Source organism: Hyla sarda, chromosome 13 (assembly GCF_029499605.1).
Source record: "Hyla sarda isolate aHylSar1 chromosome 13, aHylSar1.hap1, whole genome shotgun sequence".
Lineage (NCBI taxonomy): Eukaryota > Metazoa > Chordata > Amphibia > Anura > Hylidae > Hyla > Hyla sarda.
The window spans coordinates 4899465-4927464 of record NC_079201.1 but is presented as its reverse complement, the minus strand read 5'-3'; the positions used below and the strand labels follow the sequence as shown (position 1 = coordinate 4927464).

Below are 28000 nucleotides of genomic sequence, written 5' to 3'. Positions count from 1 at the left end.
ACAAGTCACAAAAGAGTGGGAGCTTCCCTGACATAACATCTACACCTTATCTTCCTGTATTATGTGTATTTCTTCCTCCAGGACTGTGTGTGGATCCTCCACGTCTCCTCTTCTGTCCCCTCAGGTCCCTACAATCCAGGATCCTCTCAGCTGATTCTTCTATAGAAGAGAATATTCCTGATCGACCATCAATGATGGAGAAGGACAGAGACAAGATGGCGGAGAGGATAATACACCTCACCATAGAGATACTCTTCCAGCTTACCGGAGAGGTGAGGGATTCTGGGAGTGATGTCACATGACCTCATTCTTCTCTATGGTAATCACATGATATGACTGGAGAGGTGAGGGATTCTGGGAGTGATGTCACATGACCTCATTCTTCTCTATGGTAATCACATGATATGACTGGAGAGGTGAGGGATTCTGGGAGTGATGTCACATGACCTCATTCTTCTCTATGGTAATCACATGATATGACTGGAGAGGTGAGGGATTCTGGGAGTGATGTCACATGACCTCATTCTTCTCTGTGGTAATCACATGATATGACCGGAGAGGTGAGGGATTCTGGGAGTGATGTCACATGACCTCATTCTCCTCTATGGTAATCGTTAATTTCTAACGATAATTTGTTTTCCCTTAGTCCTAACAGTAGCACAGATGGGGTATTCTACCCCCCGCGAACTGGTAGGACAGATGGAATTTTTATTGATTAATAAACTAATTAACAAACCACACCCACAATACCCTGTATAAAGGAGGGGTCACCCTCTGTCCCCTTGTGTTGTAACAAGAAGAACTAAGACCTAAAGAAAATAATAATAATAATAATACTAGGGAGGGAAAGTTGTGCTACTGTTAGGACTAAGGGAAAACAAATTATCGTTAGAAATTAACGATTCCCTTACGTCCTAACCAGTAGCACAGATGGGGATATGGCAAGCAGAATACCCTATGAGGGAGGGCTCTCATGCCTGGCGGCAGATAATACTGACCGTCCAAAGGAAGAGTAATCGGCAACTCTACTATCAAGCCTGTAGTGGGTGATAAAGGTGGAGAGTGAACTCCAGGATGCAGCCTTGCATATGTGTTCCAAGGGAACTAAATTCCTTTCCGCAAAGGAAGTAGATACAGACCTGGTAGAATGAGCTCTTACGAACTCAGGAGGCTCCATGTTCTGAGATACCATTGCTTCACAAATGGCATTTTTTACCCATCTACTGATGGAAGGTTTAGAGGCTTTGTGACCCTTCCGGGCCCCTGCGAAAAGGATTAGAAGATTTTCATCCTTCCTAAACAGCTTAGATCTCTCTAAGTAGATCCGGAGACATCTCGAAATATCGAGGCAATGCAGGCCTCTTTCTTCGTCAGTGGATGGACGTGGAGCTAGGACTGGAAGAGAAATTATTTGATTTATGTTCTGGAAGGATGGTACTTTAGGGATAAAGGATGGAATAAATCTCAATAGTACCCTATCTGGCAAGAATTTTGTATAGGGTTCAAACGCAGAGAGCGCTTGTAATTCACCAATTCTCTTGGCAGATGTTATAGCCAGTAAAAATGTTGTTTTAATGGTAACAAACCTCATGTCCACGTCCTCCATAGGCTCAAAGGGAGGAGATGACAGTCCCTTGAGTACGACTGATAAATCCCAAGTGGGAACTGGTTGTATAATTGTAGGTTTCAACCTTGAGGCCCCTCTCAAGAATGTTTTAATCAGTGGGTCTTGAGATAAAGGCTTATAATGTAAGCAGAAATGGCCGAAACTTGGACCTTGAGAGTAGAAGGAGACAAATTCTTGTCTAGTCCATCTTGGAGAAAGCTGAGAATGGTAGGAGCAGCTATATCTCTTCCAACTTGCTTCTTGGAGCACCAAGATTGGAAAATTGTCCAGATTCTTTTGTATGTTTTATTGGTTGACTCCGCTCTGGAGTGTGAGAGTGTTTTCAAGACCGCACTGGAAAGCCCTTCTAAATGTGGAAGGGACTGATCAACCTCCAGGCTGTCAGGTTGAACATCTGAAGATTCGAGCAGCTGTGCGTGTCCCCCGACACTAATGCTTGCTCTGGGGGAAGCCTCCAAAATTGTCCCCGACTCATCTGAAAGAGTTGGGTGAACCAAGCTCTCTTGGGCCAAAATGGGATTATGGCTATGACGGATGCTTGGTCTTGCCTGATCTTCATCAATACCCTTGGGATCAAGGAAATTGGAGGGTAGATGTAGGCCAGCCTGAACCTCCACGGGATTGAGAAAGCATCTATTGCCACCGGGTTGTCTTCCTTGTAAAGGGAACAGAACCTCTCCAACTTGGAGTTGAACCTCGTTGCCATGAGGTCTATCTCTGGCACACCCCACCTGAGCGTTATCTCTCTGAATATGACTGGGTGGAGAGACCATTCTGCGGTTAGGAGTCCTCTGCTCAGGCGGTCGGCTATCATATTGAGGGATCCTCGAATATGAACCGCGGACAGGTGGGTGAGGTTCCTTTCTGCCCAATCCAAGATCAGACCCACCTCTCTGAGGAGGTTTTGTGACCGAGTGCCTCCCTGCTTGTTGATGTACATCACAGCCGTCATGCTGTCGGATTGGATCTTGACAGCTTTCTCTTGGAGGACAGAAGCAAAGTGCAGCAATGCTAGCCTGATTGCATGAATCTCCAGGAGATTGGAGGTTAATAGTTTGTCCTGAGGAGACCAAGCACCTTGCACTGTCAGATCCTGAAGATGCGCTCCCCAACCCACAAGGGATGCGTCGGTAGTAAGTATGATCCAAGAGGGTTGGATCAGGGACCGGCCGTCCTCTAGGTGAGACCACCACCTCAGAGAAGAACGGGTTGCGCAAGACAGGGAGTGACACCTGTTCAGGCCGGATGGCCGGTGATTCCAAATGGCAAGAACCTCTGCTTGGAGAGGGCGAAGATGCCAAAGAGCCCAAGGTACCGCATCTGCGGTAGCGGACATAAGTCCCAACATCCGCATGAGAGTGCGAATGGACACTTTCCGGGATATTAAAAGATGTTGAGCCGATTCTTGAACCCGGAGTTTTCTCTCGGGAGTGAGGTAGAGTGTCATTGAGATTGTATCGACTATGAAGCCAAGGAACCTCACTGATGTTGTCGGGAGGAAATTGGACTTGGCCCAATTGACTATCCAACCCAACTGATGAAGGAAGGATACGGCTAGCTGGAGATGTTGGGACAGGATCGTTTGAGATGGAGCTCTGAGGAGCCAATCGTCTAGGTAGGGAACAATGCTGAGCCCCTGGAGCCTTAAAGCAGCTACCACTGCCACCACAACCTTGGTAAATGTGTGAGGGGCAGAAGAGATCCCAAACGGGAGGGCTACAAACTGGAGGTGTTTTAGAACTCCCCCTACCTGAACAGCGATCCTTAAATACTTCCTGGATGCAGGATGAATAGGGATATGGAGGTAAGCATCCTTTAAGTCCAGGGTGGCCAGGTAATCTCCTGGCGAGATAAGGTTGACCACAGACTGAATGGTTTCCATGCGAAAGCGTTTGTGCTTTACAAACTGATTGAAAAATCTTAGATCTATAATCATCCGCCAGTCTCCCGTTAGCTTGGGAACAAGGAAGACTGGGGAATAGATCCCTGCCCCCAAATCCGGTGTAGGAACTTCCTCCAGGGCACCTTTCTGGATATACTCCAGAATGTAAGACTCTAGAACCAACTGCTTGACTGGGGGAAGAACTCTTGTTTGCACATACCGGGAAGGAGGAATTGATACAAGATCTATTGAATAACCAACTGAAATTATTCTCAGGACCCAAGGATCCTGAATAAGTAGAGTCCAAACATCTAAAAAATGATGTAGGCGGCCGCCTACAGGAATATGGGGGGCAGGATGGGAAACTGGAAAGGTCAACCCGGCAGGGAACCCAGAGCTTCCTAGAAGCCCATAGTCAGAGTCTTCTCTCCTTGGGACCACGGGAGCGCTTACCGCCCCGGCGTTGATTACCCCACTCCTTCTGGGGTCTAGGTTGGGCAGCTGATCTGTCCCCAAAACGCCTGCCCCGACCGCGAAAGGACTGCTGAGGAAGGGACTTTCCCTTTTTGTCAGACAGGCCCTCCATTATGCGGTCCAACTCTTTACCAAACAAAATGCCGGGTTCATAGGGCATACTACAAAGAGTATGCTTGGAGGAGTTGTCAGCCTTCCACGGCTTTAACCAGAGAGGACGTCGTCCGGCGGAAGACAAGGCCATAGTCTTAGAAGCCAGTTTTAGCTGCTGGATAGCAGCATCGCAAAGAAAATCCATGGCCAGATTGGCCGTTTTGAAGGAGGCCAAAATTTCGTCTCTAGGGACCCCCTGGTCTAAATCCGCCTGAATGGAGGAGAGGCGAGTCTTCAGGAAGTTTGCCACTTCTGAACTGGCAATAGAGACTGAAGCTGAAGCAGCTGCTGTCGAGTACGAGCGCCTAAAAGCGCAATCAGCTTTTCTGTCCATTGGATCCTGGAGGGAAGACCCATCCTCTGAAGGAACCAAGGTTCTCTTGGACATTTTAGCAACCGCTATGTCCACTTTGGGAACAGAGCCCCATGAGGCCAGCTGATCTTCCCTAATGGGAAACATGGTCTTGAAACGTTTGGACAAGACCAGGCCTTTTTCAGGCTTTTTCCATTCTGTCTTAAGTACAGACAATAGGGTCTCGTCCGCTTTAAAGGCCCTAGGCCCCTTAGAGGCGGAGGAGGAAGCTTCCCCGGGATCAACATCCTGGTCCCCCGACCTGATGGATCTCAAAAGTCGCTGGGTTTTTTCCAGCGGAAAAAAATAAGAGATGGTCTCTTCCTCATCGGAAGAGGATGATGTAGGATCTTCTTTATCCGGTCCTATAGATACATCCATTCTAGGGGGAGAGGCCGGTCTGGGACGTTTCTGAGCAACAGCTTGCTTTAATTCCTCAATGGATGCATGCATAGCAGACATATTCGTGGAAACCCACACATACATATCTTGCACAGTAGGTTCCGCCAGATGGGAGGGTAGAGTCTTGGCCCTACAAGGTGGACATCTAGAAAATTCATAAGAATCTTCTAGCGGAACACTACAATCATGACAAGCGAGGTGTTTCCGCTTGGAGGTCCTTTTCCCAGGACCTTCACGGTCAGCGGAGCCTTCCGTAGACATAATCTGAGGAAGATATTGATATTATTATTAAGCAAGCTCAGAGAAAAAAATACTCATAAAATCTAAAGCAAAGAAGACTACCGAAAAGCAGCCAAAGCGCGAGTGAAAAATAAGTCACAGTACTTTCCACAAGGACAGTACAGGCCTAAGATCACAATCTCAAAAGACAGATACGTGGACAAGCCAATGCATCTGAGCTCAAGGAGACTGAGCTGCACTCTGGAAGGGATTAAATACCCTTCAAAATTGGCGCCTAAAGGAAGCTCCGCCCACTAGGGCGGAGCAACCTGAAAATAATTTATTCTAATAAAAAAATTTATATCTAAATGTAATTATCTAAAAAGTATCTGGGAGAGAGAGATCCCCCCGCCTGGAGAAACGATATCTACATAGGAAAAGTTGTTCTTTTCTCTCTTGCCTTTTTTTTTTTTTTGAAAGGAGGGGAAGTGACGTAAGACGCCGCTGACGTCACTTCCGCCGGCCCGAGATGCGGGGCTTAGCCGCACATAGAGAGCCGGGCCGGTGGGCGGAAACCTCAGAGCCAGGTCGGCATCAGAGGGATAGCCAAGGAGAGAGCCTGCCCGAAGGTGAGCAGAGCTAACTATAGATTTTTTCCCTACAGCCGCAGAAGGCTGTTCAAGGGGAGCCAGTAACTGGCAGTGAAAAAGAGAGAACACCTCCTAAGCACGGAGGGTCACCATCTGTCCCACTGTCCGGGAGGACAGAAAAAAACACAAGGGGACAGAGGGTGACCCCTCCTTTATACAGGGTATTGTGGGTGTGGTTTGTTAATTAGTTTATTAATCAATAAAAATTCCATCTGTCCTACCAGTTCGCGGGGGGTAGAATACCCCATCTGTGCTACTGGTTAGGACGTAAGGGAATCACATATGACTGGAGAGGTGAGGGATTCTGGGAGTGATGTCACATGACCTCATTCTCCTCTATGGTAATCACATGATATGACTGGAGAGGTGAGGGATTCTGGGAGTGATGTCACATGACCTCATTCTTCTCTATGGTAATCACATGATATGACTGGAGAGGTGAGGGATTCTGGGAGTGATGTCACATGACCTCATTCTTCTCTATGGTAATCACATGATATGACTGGAGAGGTGAGGGATTCTGGGAGTGATGTCACATGACCTCATTCTTCTCTATGGTAATCACATGATATGACTGGAGAGGTGAGGGATTCTGGGAGTGATGTCACATGACCTCATTCTTCTCTATGGTAATCACATGATATGACTGGAGAGGTGAGGGATTCTGGGAGTGATGTCACATGACCTCATTCTCCTCTATGGTAATCACATGATATGACTGGAGAGGTGAGGGATTCTGGGAGTGATGTCACATGACCTCATTCTTCTCTATGGTAATCACATGATATGACTGGAGAGGTGAGGGATTCTGGGAGTGATGTAGTGATATGTATTATTGTGTCCCCATAACCAGGATTACACGGTGGTGAAGAAGACCTCTAGGGGGCGCCATCAGGCCCCTGTGTGTGAAGGATGGGGAAGAACCCTGAGGCCAATCCCGGGGCCTCCACCTCACTCCCTGATACATGAGGAGATGAATGAGCAGAAGATCCTAGAACTCACCAACAAGATGGTGGAGCTGCTGACTGGAGAGGTGACCCTGCTGGGAATGCTGGGACATTATACAGTAACGCTATGAAGGGATGGGGGTGATGACTGTATCATTGTGTGTGTCAGGTTCCTATAAGGTGTCAGGACGTGGCCGTCTATTTCTCCATGGAGGAGTGGGAGTATTTAGAAGGACACAAGGATCAGTACATAGCGGACATAGTCATGATGGAGGATCAGCAGCCCCTCACATCAGCAGGTAATACACATGACTATATACACACCGCACACTGCATTTATTCTATATACACAATGGATTCACTCACTGGATGTGTTTCCTACAAAACCAGAGAGATGTCCCCGTCCTCTTCCTCCAGAGGATTCTTCAGAAGGAGATGACAATGTCCTCCAGGATTATCAGGTAGATAAGGGAGAGAAGGTTCCATGATATGTTCCCTATGATGTGTAGAAGAGCTGGGAGGCTCCTGTGCTCAGGATCAGTTCATCTAGAACATTCCATGTCACTTCTACAATATTTCTTTCACAGCTTATGGATCAGAGTAAAGATGTGAAGAACATTAATGCTCCAGACATAATGGTGAAAGAGGAGACAGATGTGAGGGGTGATGATCCGTGTACAGAGGACGTCCCTACAGCGCCCCCGCCAGGTCAGTAGTCATTACCGCTGACAACCCTTGATCCCATGATCTGGTCCGTACCTCCATTTCTAAAGGGGTACTCTGACATCAGATAAAAATTCTGTTTTACTTACCTAGCTGCCCCTGTTCTAAAACCACCAGAAATTCAGTTTTGTGCACATTTACCACATTCATCACAAGACAGCATGCTGTAAACACACCTTATACTTCCTTAAATCTCCCGATAAAGTTTACTTTCCACTCTGACAATAAGAGGGCTACTCAACTTCCTGTCAGGAGAAAGGGAGGAGCCGAGAGCTGCTGAGACAACACCACACTGACTATGAGAGGACTACACAACTTCCTTTCAGAGTTATGTAAAGCTACAAATACTGAAGCAAATGATTTTTTTTTTAATCCAACAAATTACTAAAACATTTCTTAATCTTACTCCTACCCCGCCCCTCTCGCCTTGTGGCCTGAGGCTGATATTGGAGTACCCCTGAGAAGGAAGGCTGTAAAGCAGTGGTCTCAAACTGTGGCCCTCAAGGTGTTGCTAAACTTCAACTCCCAGCATGCCCGGACAGCCGTTGGCTGTCCGGGCATGCTGGGAGTTGTTGTTTTGAAACAGCTGGAGGCACACTGGTTGTGAAACACAGGTAAATCATCAGCCCAGGATGTGATGTGTTGTGATTGGCCAGAGAAGTAAGGGAGGAATTATCAGTGCGTGTACTTGTGGCTAACATCTTAGCTCTGGCGTTGTATGCTGAGAGTTGAAGTTTTGCAACATCTGAAGGGCCACAGTTTGAGACCACTGCTGTAAAGTATCATTGTCAGGTTATGTTAAAAATAATTCAGTCAATTGTTTTCTTGGCAGATGACTGTACCATGTGCTCGGAGGGTCACCTGATGTCTTCTGACTTTACCCCAGATGATTATGACATCACACAATATATGTATGAAGCCCATGACCTCATCAGAGATCTACCCTCAGCCCTTCACAGCTATGGTCTACCATCTAATACTATTATACAGGTCTTACCTCCTGATCAATCATACACTGTTAAACAAAATACAATTCATAGACAGGCGGTTACACCTCATACGGCCTACACAGGGCAGAAGCCATCTTCATGTTCAGAATGGGAAAAATGTTTTCCCTTCCCAAGTCTTGTTGCACATCAAAAAATTCACAAAAGAGCAAGGCCATTTCCATGTTCGGAATGTGGGAAATGTTTTTCAGATCACTCAAATCTGCGTAAACATTATAATAGTCACACGGGGGAGAAGCCATTTTCATGTTCAGAATGTGGGAAATGTTTTTCCCAGAAATCAGATGTTGTTATACATCAGAGAGTTCACACGGGGGAGAAGCCATATTCATGTACGGAATGTGGGAAATGCTATAGCGTAAAGTCGAGTCTTGTTGTCCATCAGAGAACTCACACGGGGGCAAAGCCATATTCATGTTCAGAATGTGGGAGATGTTTTGCTCAGAGATCCGTTCTTGTGACACATCAGAGAAGTCACACAGGGGAAAAGCCATTTTCGTGCCCAGAATGCGGCCAACGTTTTAAACAGAAATCGCATCTTATAACACATCACAGAATTCACACAGGAGAGAAGCCGTTTTCATGCTCAGCATGTGGGAAATGTTTTAAAGACAAATCAGATCTTATTAAACATCAGCGGAGTCACACAGTGGAGAAGAAGTTTTCATGTCCAGAATGTGGGAAGTGCTACAAAAACAAATCAAATGTTATTAAACATCAGATTTGTCACACAGGGGAGAAGCCATTTTCATGTTCAGAATGTGGGAAATGTTTTACCCAGAAATCATATCTTGTTAGACACCAGAGATATCACACAGGGGAGAGGCCATATTCATGTTCAGAATGTGGGAAATGTTTTACTCAAAGATCATATTTAGTTGTCCATCGAAAAGTTCACATAGGTGAGAAGCCATTATGATGCAATATTTTAAAATTGTTATAACCAAAAATCTCACTGATATCAAAGAACCATATCCTAAAACTTGTCACCATTCCTTAATAAACATTTCCTAAAAAATGAATCTTCTTGTGTTTGGGCCCATTTTTTCTGTAGGTGTTAAGATATGTTCTTAGAGGTTACATAGTGAAGGGAATTATGGATGTTTAGGATAAACGATGCGGTGCCGGCGCCTCCCCAAATCTAAGTGTTTTACAACACGTTTCAGGTTCGGAGCCGACTCTCTCAAGTTTGTGCACATGTGACTGGTGGAGCCCGGGCCCGGCCAATCTCTTACTCTAATGTCGTCTTCATGTTTTACCTGTCCTGGTAATAATACACCAGACCACACCCATCAGATGTCCGTCTGTGAGCTTCACATTCATACAAAGGAAAGACACATACGTAGGTCATTCTACCATGGTGGCAGGTTAGTCCAGCACTGAACCGTACCCGCACTGCCCAGCACTGAACCGTTCCCGCACTGCCCAGCACTGAACCGTACCCGCACTGCCCAGCACTGAACCGTACCCGCACTGCCCAGCACTGAACCGTACCCGCACTGCCCAGCACTGAACCGTACCCGCACTGCCCAGCACTGAACTGTACCCCTACTGCCCAGCACTGAACTGTACCCCTACTGCCCAGCACTGAACTTTTCCTCACACTGCCCAGCACTGAACTGTACCCGCACTGCCCAGCACTGAATTGTACCCGCACTGCCCAGCACTGAACCATACCCGCACTGCCCAGCACTGAACCGTACCCGCACTGCCCAGCACTGAACTGTACCCGCACTGCCCAGCACCCGCACTGCCCAGCACTGAACTGTACCCGCACTGCCCAGCACTGAACTGTACCCCTACTGCCCAGCACTGAACTGTACCCCTACTGCCCAGCACTGAACTTTTCCTCACACTGCCCAGCACTGAACTGTACCCGCACTGCCCAGCACTGAATTGTACCCGCACTGCCCAGCACTGAACCGTACCCGCACTGCCCAGCACTGAACCGTACCCGCACTGCCCAGCACTGAACCGTACCCGCACTGCCCAGCACTGAACCGTACCCGCACTGCCCAGCACTGAACCGTACCCGCACTGCCCAGCACTGAACCGTACCCGCACTGCCCAGCACTGAACCGTACCCGCACTGCCCAGCACTGAACCGTTCCCGCACTGCCCAGCACTGAACCGTACCCGCACTGCCCAGCACTCGCACTGCCTAGCACTGAACTGTACCCGCACTGCCCAGCACTGAACTGTACCCCTACTGCCCAGCACTGAACTTTTCCTCACACTGCCCAGCACTGAACTGTACCCGCACTGCCCAGCACTGAATTGTACCCGCACTGCCCAGCACTGAACCGTACCCGCACTGCCCAGCACTGAACCGTACCCGCACTGCCCAGCACTGAACTGTACCAGCACTGCCCAGCACCCGCACTGCCCAGCACTGAACCGTACCCGCACTGCCCAGCACTGAACCGTACCCGCACTGCCCAGCACTGAACCATACCCGCACTGCCCAGCACTGAACCGTACCCGCACTGCCCAGCACTGAACCGTACCCGCACTGCCCAGCACTGAACCGTACCCGCACTGCCCAGCACTGAACCGTTCCCGCACTGCCCAGCACTGAACCGTACCCGCACTGCCCAGCACTGAACTGTACCCGCACTGCCCAGCACCCGCACTGCCCAGCACTGAACTGTACCCGCACTGCCCAGCACTGAACTGTACCCCTACTGCCCAGCACTGAACTGTACCCCTACTGCCCAGCACTGAACTTTTCCTCACACTGCCCAGCACTGAACTGTACCCGCACTGCCCAGCACTGAATTGTACCCGCACTGCCCAGCACTGAACCGTACCCGCACTGCCCAGCACTGAACCGTACCCGCACTGCCCAGCACTGAACTGTACCCGCACTGCCCAGCACCCGCACTGCCCAGCACTGAACTGTACCCGCACTGCCCAGCACTGAACTGTACCCCTACTGCCCAGCACTGAACTGTACCCCTACTGCCCAGCACTGAACTTTTCCTCACACTGCCCAGCACTGAACTGTACCCGCACTGCCCAGCACTGAATTGTACCCGCACTGCCCAGCACTGAACCGTACCCGCACTGCCCAGCACTGAACCGTACCCGCACTGCCCAGCACTGAACCGTACCCGCACTGCCCAGCACTGAACCGTACCCGCACTGCCCAGCACTGAACCGTACCCGCACTGCCCAGCACTGAACCGTACCCGCACTGCCCAGCACTGAACCGTACCCGCACGGCCCAGCACTGAACCGTACCCGCACTGCCCAGCACTGAACCGTACCCGCACTGCCCAGCACTGAACCGTACCCGCACTGCCCAGCACTGAACCGTACCCGCACTGCCCAGCACTGAACCGTACCCGCACTGCCCAGCACTGAACCGTACCCGCACTGCCCAGCACTGAACCGTACCCGCACTGCCCAGCACTGAACCGTACCCGCACTGCCCAGCACTGAACCGTACCCGCACTGCCCAGCACTGAACCGTACCCGCACTGCCCAGCACTGAACCGTACCCGCACTGCCCAGCACTGAACTGTACCCGCACTGCCCAGCACCCGCACTGCCCAGCACTGAACTGTTCCTGCACTGCACAGCACTGAATTGTATCCGCACTGCCCAGCACTGAACTGTACCCCTACTGCCCAGTACTGAACTTTTCCTCACACTGCCCAGCACTGAACTGTACCCGCACTGCCAAGCACTGAACTGTACCCGCACTGCCCAGCACTGAACTGTACCCGCACTGCCCAGCACTGAACTGTACCCGCACTGCCCAGCACTGAACCGTACCCAACTGCCCAGCACTGAACCGCACCCGCACTGCCCAGCACTGAACCGTACCCGCACTGCCCAGCACTGAACCGTACCCGCACTGCCCAGCACTGAACCGTACCCGCACTGCCCAGCACTGAACCGTACCCGCACTGCCCAGCACTGAACCGTACCCGCACTGCCCAGCACTGAACCGTAGCCGCACTGCCCAGCACTGAACTGTAGCCGCACTGCCCAGCACTGAACTGTAGCCGCACTGCCCAGCACTGAACTGTAGCCGCACTGCCCAGCACTGAACTGTAGCCGCACTGCCCAGCACTGAACTGTAGCCGCACTGCCCAGCACTGAACTGTAGCCGCACTGCCCAGCACTGAACTGTACCCGCACTGCCCAGCACTGAACTGTACCCGCACTGCCCAGCACTGAACTGTACCCGCACTGCCCAGCACTGAACTGTACCCGCACTGCCCAGCACTGAACTGTATCCGCACTGCCCAGCACTGAGCTGTAGCCGCACTGCCCAGCACTGAACTGTACCCCTACTGCCCAGCACTGAACTGTACCCCTACTGCCCAGCACTGAACTTTTCCTCACACTGCCCAGCACTGAACTGTACCCGCACTGCCCAGCACTGAACCGTACCCGCACTGCCCAGCACTGAACCGTACCCGCACTGCTCAGCACTGAACCGTACCCGCACTGCCCAGCACTGAACCGTACCCGCACTGCCCAGCACTGAACCGTACCCGCACTGCCCAGCACTGAACCGTACCCGCACTGCCCAGCACTGAACCGTACCCGCACTGCCCAGCACTGAACCGTACCCGCACTGCCCAGCACTGAACCGTACCCGCACTGCCCAGCACTGAACCGTACCCGCACTGCCCAGCACTGAACTGTACCCGCACTACCCAGCACTGAACTGTACCCGCACTGCCCAGCACTGAACTGTACCCGCACTGCCCAGCACCCGCACTGCCCAGCACTGAACTGTTCCTGCACTGCACAGCACTGAATTGTATCCGCACTGCCCAGCACTGAACTGTACCCCTACTGCCCAGCACTGAACTTTTCCTCACACTGCCCAGCACTGAACTGTACCCGCACTGCCAAGCACTGAACTGTACCCGCACTGCCCAGCACTGAACTGTACCCGCACTGCCCAGCACTGAACCGTACCCGCACTGCCCAGCACTGAACCGTACCCGCACTGCCCAGCACTGAACCGTACCCGCACTGCCCAGCACTGAACCGTACCCGCACTGCCCAGCACTGAACCGTACCCGCACTGCCCAGCACTGAACCGTACCCGCACTGCCCAGCACTGAACCGTACCCGCACTGCCCAGCACTGAACTGTACCCGCACTGCCCAGCACTGAACTGTACCCGCACTACCCAGCACTGAACTGTACCCGCACTGCCCAGCACTGAACTGTACCCGCACTGCCCAGCACCCGCACTGCCCAGCACTGAACTGTTCCTGCACTGCACAGCACTGAATTGTACCCGCACTGCCCAGCACTGAACCGTACCCGCACTGCCCAGCACTGAACCGTACCCGCACTGCCCAGCACTGAACCGTACCCGCACTGCCCAGCACTGAACCGTACCCGCACTGCCCAGCACTGAACCGTACCCGCACTGCCCAGCACTGAACCGTACCCGCACTGCCCAGCACTGAACCGTACCCGCACTGCCCAGCACTGAACCGTACCCGCACTGCCCAGCACTGAACCGTACCCGCACTGCCCAGCACTGAACCGTACCCGCACTGCCCAGCACTGAACCGTACCCGCACTGCCCAGCACCCGCACTGCCCAGCACTGAACTGTTCCTGCACTGCACAGCACTGAATTGTATCCGCACTGCCCAGCACTGAACTGTACCCCTACTGCCCAGCACTGAACTTTTCCTCACACTGCCCAGCACTGAACTGTACCCGCACTGCCAAGCACTGAACTGTACCCGCACTGCCCAGCACTGAACTGTACCCGCACTGCCCAGCACTGAACTGTACCCGCACTGCCCAGCACTGAACCGTACCCGCACTGCCCAGCACTGAACCGTACCCAACTGCCCAGCACTGAACCGCACCCGCACTGCCCAGCACTGAACCGTACCCGCACTGCCCAGCACTGAACCGTACCCGCACTGCCCAGCACTGAACCGTACCCGCACTGCCCAGCACTGAACCGTACCCGCACTGCCCAGCACTGAACCGTACCCGCACTGCCCAGCACTGAACCGTACCCGCACTGCCCAGCACTGAACCGTACCCGCACTGCCCAGCACTGAACTGTACCCGCACTGCCCAGCACCCGCACTGCCCAGCACTGAACTGTTCCTGCACTGCACAGCACTGAATTGTATCCGCACTGCCCAGCACTGAACTGTACCCCTACTGCCCAGCACTGAACTTTTCCTCACACTGCCCAGCACTGAACTGTACCCGCACTGCCAAGCACTGAACTGTACCCGCACTGCCCAGCACTGAACTGTACCCGCACTGCCCAGCACTGAACTGTACCCGCACTGCCCAGCACTGAACTGTACCCCTACTGCCCAGCACTGAACTTTTCCTCACACTGCCCAGCACTGAACTGTACCCGCACTGCCAAGCACTGAACTGTACCCGCACTGCCCAGCACTGAACTGTACCCGCACTGCCCAGCACTGAACTGTACCCGCACTGCCCAGCACTGAACTGTACCCGCACTGCCCAGCACTGAACCGTACCCAACTGCCCAGCACTGAACCGCACCCGCACTGCCCAGCACTGAACCGTACCCGCACTGCCCAGCACTGAACCGTACCCGCACTGCCCAGCACTGAACCGTACCCGCACTGCCCAGCACTGAACCGTACCCGCACTGCCCAGCACTGAACCGTACCCGCACTGCCCAGCACTGAACCGTACCCGCACTGCCCAGCACTGAACTGTAGCCGCACTGCCCAGCACTGAACTGTAGCCGCACTGCCCAGCACTGAACTGTAGCCGCACTGCCCAGCACTGAACTGTAGCCGCACTGCCCAGCACTGAACTGTAGCCGCACTGCCCAGCACTAAACTGTAGCCGCACTGCCCAGCACTGAACTGTAGCCGCACTGCCCAGCACTGAACTGTAGCCGCACTGCCCAGCACTGAACTGTACCCGCACTGCCCAGCACTGAACTGTACCCGCACTGCCCAGCACTGAACTGTATCCGCACTGCCCAGCACTGAGCTGTAGCCGCACTGCACAGCACTGAACTGTACCCCTACTGCCCAGCACTGAACTGTACCCCTACTGCCCAGCACTGAACTTTTCCTCACACTGCCCAGCACTGAACTGTACCCGCACTGCCCAGCACTGAATTGTACCCGCACTGCCCAGCACTGAACCGTACCCGCACTGCCCAGCACTGAACCGTACCCGCACTGCCCAGCACTGAACCGTACCCGCACTGCCCAGCACTGAACCGTACCCGCACTGCCCAGCACTGAACCGTACCCGCACTGCCCAGCACTGAACCGTACCCGCACTGCCCAGCACTGAACCGTACCCGCACTGCCCAGCACTGAACCGTACCCGCACTGCCCAGCACTGAACTGTACCCGCACTGCCCAGCACTGAACTGTACCCGCACTGCCCAGCACTGAACTGTACCCGCACTACCCAGCACTGAACTGTACCCGCACTGCCCCGCACTGAACTGTACCCGCACTGCCCAGCACCCGCACTGCCCAGCACTGAACTGTTCCTGCACTGCACAGCACTGAATTGTATCCGCACTGCCCAGCACTGAACTGTACCCCTACTGCCCAGCACTGAACTTTTCCTCACACTGCCCAGCACTGAACTGTACCCGCACTGCCAAGCACTGAACTGTACCCGCACTGCCCAGCACTGAACTGTACCCGCACTGCCCAGCACTGAACTGTACCCGCACTGCCCAGCACTGAACCGTACCCGCACTGCCCAGCACTGAACCGTACCCGCACTGCCCAGCACTGAACCGTACCCGCACTGCCCAGCACTGAACCGTACCCGCACTGCCCAGCACTGAACCGTACCCGCACTGCCCAGCACTGAACTGTACCCGCACTGCCCAGCACTGAACTGTACCCGCACTGCCCAGCACTGAACTGTAGCCGCACTGCCCAGCACTGAACTGTAGCCGCACTGCCCAGCACTGAACTGTAGCCGCACTGCCCAGCACTGAACTGTAGCCGCACTGCCCAGCACTGAACTGTACCCGCACTGCCCAGCACTGAACTGTACCCGCACTGCCCAGCACTGAACTGTACCCGCACTGCCCAGCACTGAACTGTACCCGCACTGCCCAGCACTGAACTGTATCCGCACTGCCCAGCACTGAGCTGTAGCCGCACTGCACAGCACTGAACCCGCACTGCCCAGCACTGAGCATTATCCACACTGCCCAGCATTGAACTGTACCCGCACTGAACTGTACCCGCACTGCCCAGTACTGAGCTGTACCCGCACTGCCCAGCACTGAACTGTAACCGCACTGCCCAGCACTGAACTGTACCCGCACTGCCCAGCACCCGCACTGTCCAGCACTGAACTGTACCCGCACTGCCCAGTACTGAGCTGTACCCGCACTGCCCAGCACTGAACTGTACCCGCACTGCCCAGCACTGAACTGTACCCGCACTGCCCAGCACTGAACTGTACCCGCACTGCCCAGCACTGAACTGTACCCGCACTGCCCAGCACTGAACTTTACCCGCACTGCCCAGCACTGAACTGTACCCGCACTGCCCAGCACCTGCACTGCCCAGCACTGAGCTGTATCCGCACTGCCCAGCACTGAACTGTATCCGCACTGCCCAGCACTGAGCTGTATCCGCACTGCCCAGCACTGAACTGTATCCGCACTGCCCAGCACTGAGCTGTATCCGCACTGCCCAGCACTGAGCTGTATCCGCACTGCCCAGCACTGAGCTCTATCCGCACTGCCCAGCACTGAGCTCTATCCGCACTGCCCAGCCTGAACTGTATCCGCACTGCCCAGCACTGAGCTGTATCCACACTGCCCAGCACTGAACTGTACCCGCTCTGCCCAGCACTGAACTGTTCCCGCACTGCCCAGCACTGAGCTGTATCCGCACTGAACTGTACCCGCACTGCCCAGCACTGAACTGTACCCGCACTGCCCTGCACTGAACTGTACCCGCACTGCCCAGCACCTGCACTGCCCAGCACTGAGCTGTATCCGCACTGCCCAGCACTGAACTGTATCCGCACTGCCCAGCACTGAGCTGTATCCGCACTGCCCAACACTGAGCTGTATCCGCACTGCCCAGCACTGAGCTGTATCCGCACTGCCCAGCACTGAGCTGTATCCGCACTGCCCAGCACTGAGCTCTATCCGCACTGCCCAGCACTGAACTGTACCCGCACTGCCCAGCACTGAACTGTACCCGCACTGCCCAGCACTGAGCTGTATCCGCACTGAACTGTACCCGCACTGCCCAGCACTGAACTGTACCCGCACTGCCCTGCACTGAACTGTATCCGCACTGCCCAGCACTGAACTGTACCCGCACTGCCCAGCACTGAACTGTACCCGCACTGCCCAGCACTGAACTGTACCCGCACTGCCCAGCACTGAACTGTACCCGCACTGCCCAGCACTGAGCTGTATCCGCACTGCCCAGCACTGAACTGTACCCGCACTGAACTGTACCCGCACTGCCCAGTACTGAGCTGTACCCACACTGCCCAGCACTGAACTGTAACCGCACTGCCCAGCACTGAACTGTACCCGCACTGCCCAGCACCCGCACTGTCCAGCACTAAACTGTACCCGCACCGTCCAGCACTGAACTGTACCTGCACTGTCCAGCACTGAACTGTACCCGCACTGCCCAGCACTGAACTGTATCTGCACTGAATTGTACCCACACTGCCCAGCACTAAACTGTAACCGCACTGCCCAGCACCCGAACTGCCCAGTACTGAGCTGTACCCGCACTGCTCAGCACTGAACTGTACCCGCACTGCCCAGCACTGAACTGTACCCGCACTGCCCAGCACTGAACTGTTCCCGCACTGCCCAGCACCTGCACTGCCCAGCACTGAGCTGTATCCGCACTGTCCAGCACTGAGCTGTATCCGCACTGTCCAGCACTGAACTGTATCCGCACTGTCCAGCACTGAACTGTACCCGCACTGCCCAGCACTGAACTGTACCCGCACTGCCCAGCACTGAACTGTACCCGCACTGCCCAGCACTGAACTGTACCCGCACTGCCAAGCACTGAACTGTACCCGCACTGCCCAGCACTGAACTGTACCCGCACTGCCAAGCACTGAACTGTTCCCGCACTGCCCAGCACTGAACTGTACCCGCACTGTCCAGCACTGAGCTGTATCCGCACTGCCCAGCACTGAGCTCTATCCGCACTGCCCAGCCTGAACTGTATCCGCACTGCCCAGCACTGAGCTGTATCCGCACTACCCAGCACTGAACTGTACCCGCACTGCCCAGCACTGAACTGTTCCCGCACTGCCCAGCATTGAGCTGTTTCCGCACTGAACTGTACCCGCACTGCCCAGCACTGAACTGTACCCGCACTGCCCAGCACTGAACTGTACCCGCACTGCCCAGCACTGAACTGTACCCGCACTGCCCAGCACTGAACTGTACCCGCACTGCCCAGCACTGAACTGTACCCGCACTGCCCAGCACTGAACTGTATCCGCACTGCCCTGCACTGAACTGTATCCGCACTGCCCAGCACTGAACTGTACTCGCATTGTCCAGCACTGAACTGTACCCGCACTGCCCAGCACTGAAGTGTACCCACACTGCCAAGCACTGAACTGTTCCCGCACTGCCCAGCACTGAGCTGTATCCGCACTGTCCAGCACTGAACTGTACCCGCACTGCCCAGCACTGAACTGTACCCGCACTGTCCAGCACTGAGCTGTATCCGCACTGTCCAGCACTGAGCTGTACCCGCACTGCCCAGCACTGAGCTGTATCCGCACTGCCCAGCACTGAACTGTATCCCCACTGCCCAGCACTGAACTGTATACGCACTGCCCAGCACTGAACTGTATCCGCACTGCCCAGCACTGAACTGTATCCGCACTGCCCAGCACTGAACTGTACCCGCACTGTCCAGCACTGAGCTGTATCCGCACTGCCCAGCACTGAACTGTATCCGCACTGCCCAGCACTGTACCCGCACTGCCCAGCACTGTACCCGCACTGTCCGCACTGCCCAGCACTGAGCTGTACCCGCACGGTCCAGCACTGAGCTGTATCCGCACTGCCCAGCACTGAACTGTATCCGCACTGCCCAGCACTGAACTGTACCCGCACTGCCCAGCACTGAACTGTATCTGCACTGCCCAGCACTGAACTGTACCCGCACTGCCCAGCACTGAACTGTACCCGCACTGCCCAGCACTGAACTGTACCCGCACTGCCCAGCACTGAACTGTACCCGCACTGCCCAGCACTGAACTGTACCTGCACTGCCAAGCACTGAACTGTTCCCGCACTGCCCAGCACTGAGCTGTACCCGCACTGTCCAGCACTGAGCTGTACCCGCACTGTCCAGCACTGAGCTGTATCCGCACTGCCCAGCACTGAGCTGTACCCGCACTGCCCAGCACTGAACTGTACCTGCACTGCCCAGCACTGAACTGTACCCGCACTGCCCAGCACTGAGCTGTATCCGCACTACCCAGCACTGAACTGTACCCGCACTGCCCAGCACTGAACTGTTCCCGCACTGCCCAGCACTGAGCTGTATCCGCACTGAACTGTACCCGCACTGCCCAGCACTGAACTGTACCCGCACTGCCCAGCACTGAACTGTACCCGCACTGCCCAGCACTGAACTGTACCCGCACTGCCCAGCACTGAACTGTACCCGCACTGCCCAGCACTGAACTGTACCCGCACTGCCCAGCACTGAACTGTATCCGCACTGCCCTGCACTGAACTGTATCCGCACTGCCCAGCACTGAACTGTACCCGCACTGTCCAGCACTGAACTGTACCCGCACTGCCCAGCACTGAAGTGTACCCGCACTGCCAAGCACTGAACTGTACCCGCACTGCCCAGCACTGAACTTTACCCGCACTGCCCAGCACTGAACTGTACCCGCACTGCCCAGCACTGAACTGTACCCGCACTGCCCAGCACTGAGCTGTATCCGCACTGTCCAGCACTGAGCTGTATCCGCACTGCCCAGCACTGAGCTGTACCCGCACTGCCCAGCACTGAGCTGTATCCGCACTGCCCAGCACTGAACTGTATACGCACTGCCCAGCACTGAACTGTATGCGCACTGCCCAGCACTGAACTGTATCCGCACTGCCCAGCACTGAACTGTATCCGCACTGCCCAGCACTGAACTGTACCCGCACTGTCCAGCAGAGCTGTATCCGCACTGCCCAGCACTGAACTGTATCCGCACTGCCCAGCACTGTACCCGCACTGTCCGCACTGCCCAGCACTGAGCTGTACCCGCACTGTCCAGCACTGAGCTGTATCCGCACTGCCCAGCACTGAACTGTATCCGCACTGCCCAGCACTGAACTGTATCCGCACTGCCCTGCACTGAACTGTACCCGCACTGAACTGTATCCGCACTGCCCAGCACTGAACTGTACCCGCACTGCCCAGCACTGAACTGTACCCGCACTGCCCAGCACTGAACTGTACCTGCACTGCCAAGCACTGAACTGTATCCGCACTGCCCAGCACTGAACTGTACCTGCACTGCCAAGCACTGAACTGTTCCCGCACTGCCCAGCACTGAGCTGTACCCGTACTGTCCAGCACTGAGCTGTACCCGCACTGTTCAGCACTGAGCTGTATCCGCACTGCCCAGCACTGAGCTGTATCCGCACTGCCCAGCACTGAACTGTATCCGCACTGCCCAGCACTGAACTGTATCCGCACTGCCCTGCACTGAACTGTACCCGCACTGAACTGTATCCGCACTGCCCAGCACTGAACTGTACCCGCACTGCCCAGCACTGAACTGTACCCGCACTGCCCAGCACTGAACTGTACCTGCACTGCCAAGCACTGAACTGTATCCGCACTGCCCAGCACTGAACTGTACCTGCACTGCCAAGCACTGAACTGTTCCCGCACTGCCCAGCACTGAGCTGTACCCGTACTGTCCAGCACTGAGCTGTACCCGCACTGCCCAGCACTGAACTGTATCCGCACTGCCCAGCACTGAACTGTATCCGCACTGATCTGATCTGATCTGAGAAGTCCTCCAGGCACTTGTGAGTGTCTGTGCCAAAATGTAACTACCCCTGGTTGGGTATATACACGTGGGGGATTACAAAAACTCTAAAAGTACAAGAAACCTTTAGGAATAGATTGTGACCTGACCGGCCATATAAAGTGTTATTGGGACTTGTGGGAGACCTAACACCCTTTGATGCTCCTTGGTCTTTGGTGCCAAGGAGGAGGAGCATGTGGGACACCAGTCAGGCCAATTCCCATAGGAAAGTAACAGTAAAAGGAAGTAGAAGTCTCCAGCTCCAATCCATATAAACACTTCAGACTTTATTAGATCCCGTTATAAATCTTCATACACGACTCCCATCTTATTTCTAGTCCACAGTGCGGCTCCCAATCTTATTCCTGGTCCTTAGCCTGGTTTCCCAAACCATTTGTAGCCCACAACACAACTCCCCTCTATTTCCTTCTCCCTAACATGGCTCCCCATCTTATTCCTGGTCCCCAACATGGTTTGTCCTGGCCCTGTCTATGCCTCCTGCCCCATTGTCCCGGTCTCCCGGTAAGTTCCTGAACCCTGCCGAGGTCCGTGCTCTCAAGTCATCCAAGTGCAAAACGTGTTCACACAAAAACCATGCACGAGGATGCGGTCCATCACAAGACCTTCTCCAAAAGGAGAGAGAGGCCCCCCAACAAACCAAACCCTTCACCTCTGGGCCAGAAGGCTCCAGGTACGATGTCATTTTTCGCTGAAGCTACTCAGGGACTGAAAGTCCTGGCGAACAACTAGGCGTTAACCAGGTTGTCACCGAGGAGCTAGTAAAACCGGCTTGGCACCCCCGCCAGAGCAAGGGCACCCGGGGCATGGCAGGGAGGTGAGGAACCTGATGGCCACACACACCTCCCCTAGACCAGCAGGAGGGACACCCAGAAGGGCACCGCACCCTGACTAATCCTAGTGACACACGAAGGAACACAAAACGTGGACACAGAGACAAAACATAAAATAAATAAGTGGATGTGCACAGTGTAATACTGCCCGAACATCCGGCCTGCAGAAGGTCGGGATACTAAGGGTGAGTGCCCAGAAGAGTGAGAGATAAAGTGTGTGCTACGTGCCGTCAGTCAGGTGGGGTCTCCCAGGTGAGTTCCGGCACCCTAGGGTCACCACCCCCAGGACACTTCTGCACCTCGGCTTTTACTCTACCCGAACCTGAGGACGAGATCCAGCGGGAACAGGTCTCATAAGAGATGACTGCTGCGCTCCACAGCCATCCCCGATACGCCTGCCCCCTGTGTGGTTCCCATCCTGCCTTGTGGTCTCCTACACCGCCAACTATCAGGAAAGCTTCTGCCCAACCCTTCCTGATAGCACACCTGGTACTTGTTGTTCTACAGTCCTGAGTCCATGTTTCTGCCCATATCTAGTGCTTGTTCTGCAGTCCTGTGTCCACATTCTTGTTCTACAGTTCTATGACCGTGTTCCAGTCCTGCTGCTGGTGACCATGTTCCTGGTTCCTTCTTGTCATCCCTGCTGCGCCCGGCCGCATCCCTGCTGCATGGTTATTTTAGGGCCAAGACCAAGGGACACTCTACCCCGCGCCCCAGTCGGGTCAGCACCAAACTATTAGAACTATCTAGATCTGGAGGAGTGAAGTATGCAGTGTACACATTCATACACATACAGCTCTGCTACATACACACACAATACATTCATACACATACAGCTCTGCTACATGCACACACAATACATTCATACACATACAGCTCTGCTACATGCACACACAATACATTCATACACATACAGCTCTGCTACATGCACACACAATACATTCATACACATACAGCTCTACTACATACACACACAATACATTCATACACATACAGCTCTGCTACATACAGACACACAATACATTCATACACATACAGCTCTGCTACATGCACACACAATACATTCATACACATACAGCTCTGCTACATGCACACACAATACATTCATACACATACAGCTCTGCTACATACACACACAATACATTCATACACATACAGCTCTGCTACATACACACACAATACATTCATACACATACAGCTCTGCTACATACACACACAATACATTCATACACATACAGCTCTGCTACATACATACACACAATACATTCATACACATACAGCTCTGCTACATGCACACACAATACATTCATACACATACAGCTCTGCTACATACACACACAATACATTCATACACATACAGCTCTGCTACTTACAGACACACAATACATTCATACACATACAGCTCTGCTACATGCACACACAATACATTTATACACATACAGCTCTGCTACATGCACACACAATACATTCATACACATACAGCTCTGCTACATGTACACACAATACATTCATACACATACAGCTCTGCTACATGCACACACAATACATTCATACACATACAGCTCTGCTACATGCACACACAATACATTCACACGCATACAGCTCTGCTACATGCACACACAATACATTCACACGCATACAGCTCTGCTACACGCACACACAATACATTCACACACATACAGCTCTGCTACATGCACACACAATACATTCACACACATACAGCTCTGCTACATACACACACAATACATTCACACACATACAGCTCTGCTACATACACACACAATACATTTACACACATACAGCTCTGCTACATGCACACACAATACATTCACACACATACAGCTCTGCTACATACACACACAATACATTCATACACATACAGCTCTGCTACATACACACACAATACATTCATACACATACAGCTCTGCTACATACACACACACACAATACATTCACACACATACAGCTCTGCTACATGCACACACAATACATTCACACACATACAGCTCTGCTACATACACACACAATACATTCATACACATACAGCTCTGCTACATACACACACAATACATTCATACACATACAGCTCTGCTACATACACACACAATGCATTCATACATATACAGCTCTGCTACATGCACACACAATACATTCATACACATACAGCTCTGCTACATGCACACACAATACATTCATACACATACAGCTCTGCTACATACACACACAATACATTCATACATATACAGCTCTGCTACATACACACACAATACATTCATACACATACAGCTCTGCTACATACACACACAATACATTCATACATATACAGCTCTGCTACATACACACACAATACATTCATACACATACAGCTCTGCTACATACACACACAATACATTCATACATATACAGCTCTGCTACATGCACACACAATACATTCATACACATACAGCTCTGCTACATGCACACACAATACATTCATACACATACAGCTCTGCTACATACACACACAATACATTCATACATATACAGCTCTGCTACATACACACACAATACATTCATACACATACAGCTCTGCTACATACACACACAATACATTCATACATATACAGCTCTGCTACATACACACACAATACATTCATACACATACAGCTCTGCTACATACACACACAATACATTCATACATATACAGCTCTGCTACATGCACACACAATACATTCATACACATACAGCTCTGCTACATGCACACACAATACATTCATACACATACAGCTCTGCTACATACACACACAATACATTCATACATATACAGCTCTGCTACATACACACACAATACATTCATACACATACAGCTCTGCTACATACACACACAATACATTCATACATATACAGCTCTGCTACATACACACACAATACATTTTCATCCAGCAGAGTGATGTGTACACTGAACAGATCCGCCAGATCATGTGATCTCCTGATCCTCCCCCTCCATGTGACTGATCACATGACTGTGACATCATCGCAGGTCCTGTACACAGTCGTCTGCAGCTCTACAGGTCAGATAATGTGGATGTCACTGCAGCAGGTGTATCATTAACCCCTTCATCACCAAACCTATTTTGGCATTCTCACCTTGTTTCACTAAATTAGACGGAACTTATAGTTATACCTCTGTGTAGCCTATAGTTCCATAGACATTAAATGAAGTAGTACCGTGCATGGCCAGTAACGCCATTCTCATTGTATCACATGCCGTACACACCGACACCACCCTGGAGATAGTCAGTGACAATAACAGTCTCCAAAAATGGAACTGGTTTGTAGGTCTTTCATGATATTTTTAACTTCAGATGTTACTTCATGCTTTGGTGTTAAAAAATTGTTACAGATTCTGACCCTCTGATGAAGCCGCAAGGTGAAACTAGTCGGGCATTTTCCCAAAGCTTGTGACCACTTTGAATTGGATCTAATATCAAGCAATTTTTTATCTTATAAGTTTTGAAAATAATTGTTGTCCTCTGTTGCTGTGAACTGCGGTAACACATTTAAGCCAGAATTTCTACAGTCCTTGGAATGAAATTTCTGATCCCCTGATGAAGCCGCAATACACTTTAATACTCTTTATTATTACCTCAATGTCTCCAGTGGTTGTTGTTAGATGGTCTCCTCTTCTTTCCATTCAGGTCCCAACAATCCAGGATCCTCTCTTGATTTTGTCTATAAAAGATTCATCTGGTTACTGATCGGCCATCAATGAAGGAGAAGGACAGAGACAAGATGGCGGAGAGGATAATACACCTCACCATAGAGATACTCTTCCAGCTTACCGGAGAGGTGAGGGATTCTGGGAGTGAATTCTGGGAGTCACATGACCTCATTCTTCTCTATGGTAATCACATGATATGACTGGAGAGGTGACCCTGCTGGGAATGCTGGGACATTATACAGTAACGCTATGAAGGGATGGGGGTGATGACTGTATCATTGTGTGTGTCAGGTTCCTATAAGGTGTCAGGACGTGGCCGTCTATTTCTCCATGGAGGAGTGGGAGTATTTAGAAGGACACAAGGATCAGTACATAGCGGACATAGTCATGATGGAGGATCAGCAGCCCCTCACATCAGCAGGTAATACACATGACTACATACATGTCTGACCTTCTTCCTACCGTCTCCATACACTTGTATTGATGGTGCATTTGTCCTATTGCTCCTTATTTCTTTCCTTATATTGATGTTTCTGTTCCGGACTTTGTGCATTAAATTCAATCCCTCTATTAAGAATGAGGACTGGGGGATCTCTTACACTCTGCACTCAGTCTATAGACAGTGCCTAAGGCAGTGTTTCCCAACCAGGGCGCCTCCAGTTGTTGCAAAACTACAACTCCCAGCATGCCTGGACAGCCATATTTACTATAATAGAAAATAATATCCTCCAAAAATGCATCTTCATTCCTAGAGTTTATATGGAGCCAATCAATTTACCTCCAATGTCTAAGTAGGGAGAGGACCATCCAGGGCTAAAGTCCTACAGAAACGTATGGGAACTGAGGTCCTGCACTTTTTCTAGAGCAGGAACACTGTTCCCATTAGCAGGAGTCCTGCAGGACCAGCCCTTGAGTGGAAATCTAGGGTGAGTACCCACCATTTTTTCCATTCTCTTCAGTGCCGTCATCTATGAGTAATTCCAAACACACTGATGCGTCTGGATTATATCTGGTCTACGCTCCGGGGTCTTCTGCTAGATAGTCGTCTGTTTTGCCCCTACTAAGTCAGCTGAAAATGATACAAAAATGTTATAATTGTTCAGATATGTTATTTGAAGATGATGCAGTCAGTTTTCTCTTTGCAGATGACTGTACCCGGAGCTCTGTGGGACACCTGATATCTTCCATAGCTGATGATGGGATCACACAAAATACATGTACAGAGTTTGCCATTACCCCAGATATATCATCAAGCCTTCACACCAGTGAGCTTCCATCTGATCCTACTAAACAGGCCTTACCTCCTGATATATCATACAATGTAGAGCCATTTTCATGTTCAGAATGTGAGAAATGTTTTAACCAGAAATCAAATCTTGTTACACATCAGAGAATTCACACAGGAGGGAAGCCATTTTCTTGTTCAGAATGTAAAAAATATTTTAACCACAAATCGCATCTTCTTAGACATCAGAGAGTTCACACAGGGGAAAAAACATTTTCATGTCCAGAATGTAAGAAATGTTTTACCCAGAAATCGGAACTTGTTCGGCATCAGAGATTTCACACAGGGGAGAAGCCATTTTCGTGTTCAGAATGTGGGAAATGTTTGACCCAGAAATCAGATCTTGTTAGACATCAGAGAAAGCACACAGGGGTAAAGCCATATTCATGTTCAGAATGTGGGAAATGCTTTACTCAGAAATCAGTGTTAGTTGACCATCATAAAACCCACATATAGGAGAATATATTTTGATGCCATATGTTAAAATTGTTATAACCAAAACACATCACTCATTGCCAACATCAAAGAACCAACAATGGCATGGCTAGATAAATTGTGGGCTCAAAGGACTTTCAGATGGGAGAAAGAACATTCTCTGATGAAACCAAGATTGAACTTTCTGGCCTCAATTCTAAGCATTATGTCTGGGGGAAACCAGGCACTGCCCATCACCTGCCCAATACCAACCCTACAGTGA

At 51.8% G+C, this 28000-nt stretch overlaps 1 protein-coding gene and 1 long non-coding RNA gene across 2 annotated transcripts; one reads left to right on the top strand and one right to left on the bottom strand.

Moving 5' to 3' along the window:
• Positions 1-23: 23 nt before the first annotated feature.
• Positions 24-27969, top strand: LOC130297713 (oocyte zinc finger protein XlCOF22-like). The gene is made up of 7 exons (XM_056550487.1): positions 24-272; positions 6613-6792; positions 6876-7005; positions 7097-7167; positions 7294-7414; positions 8262-9338; positions 27344-27969. The coding sequence occupies exons 1-7, from the start codon at positions 192-194 to the stop codon at positions 27757-27759; spliced, it is 2076 nt and encodes a 691-aa protein (XP_056406462.1). The 5' UTR covers positions 24-191; the 3' UTR covers positions 27760-27969.
• LOC130297715 (uncharacterized) lies at positions 8997-26237 on the bottom strand. The gene is made up of 3 exons (XR_008849645.1): positions 26140-26237; positions 25944-26029; positions 8997-9123 (listed from the first exon to the last, which is right to left on the bottom strand). It is a non-coding gene; the product is annotated as an uncharacterized LOC130297715 (long non-coding RNA).
• Positions 27970-28000: the final 31 nt, after the last annotated feature.

Coding starts and splice junctions, on each gene's coding strand:
- LOC130297713 (XM_056550487.1), top strand. CDS start 192: ATGATGGAGAAGGACAGAGACAAGATGGCGGAGAGGATAATACACCTC. Junction 6,793..6,875: donor TGGAGCTGCTGACTGGAGAG/GTGACCCTGCTG, acceptor TGTGTGTGTCAG/GTTCCTATAAGGTGTCAGGA. Junction 7,006..7,096: donor GCAGCCCCTCACATCAGCAG/GTAATACACATG, acceptor CTACAAAACCAG/AGAGATGTCCCCGTCCTCTT.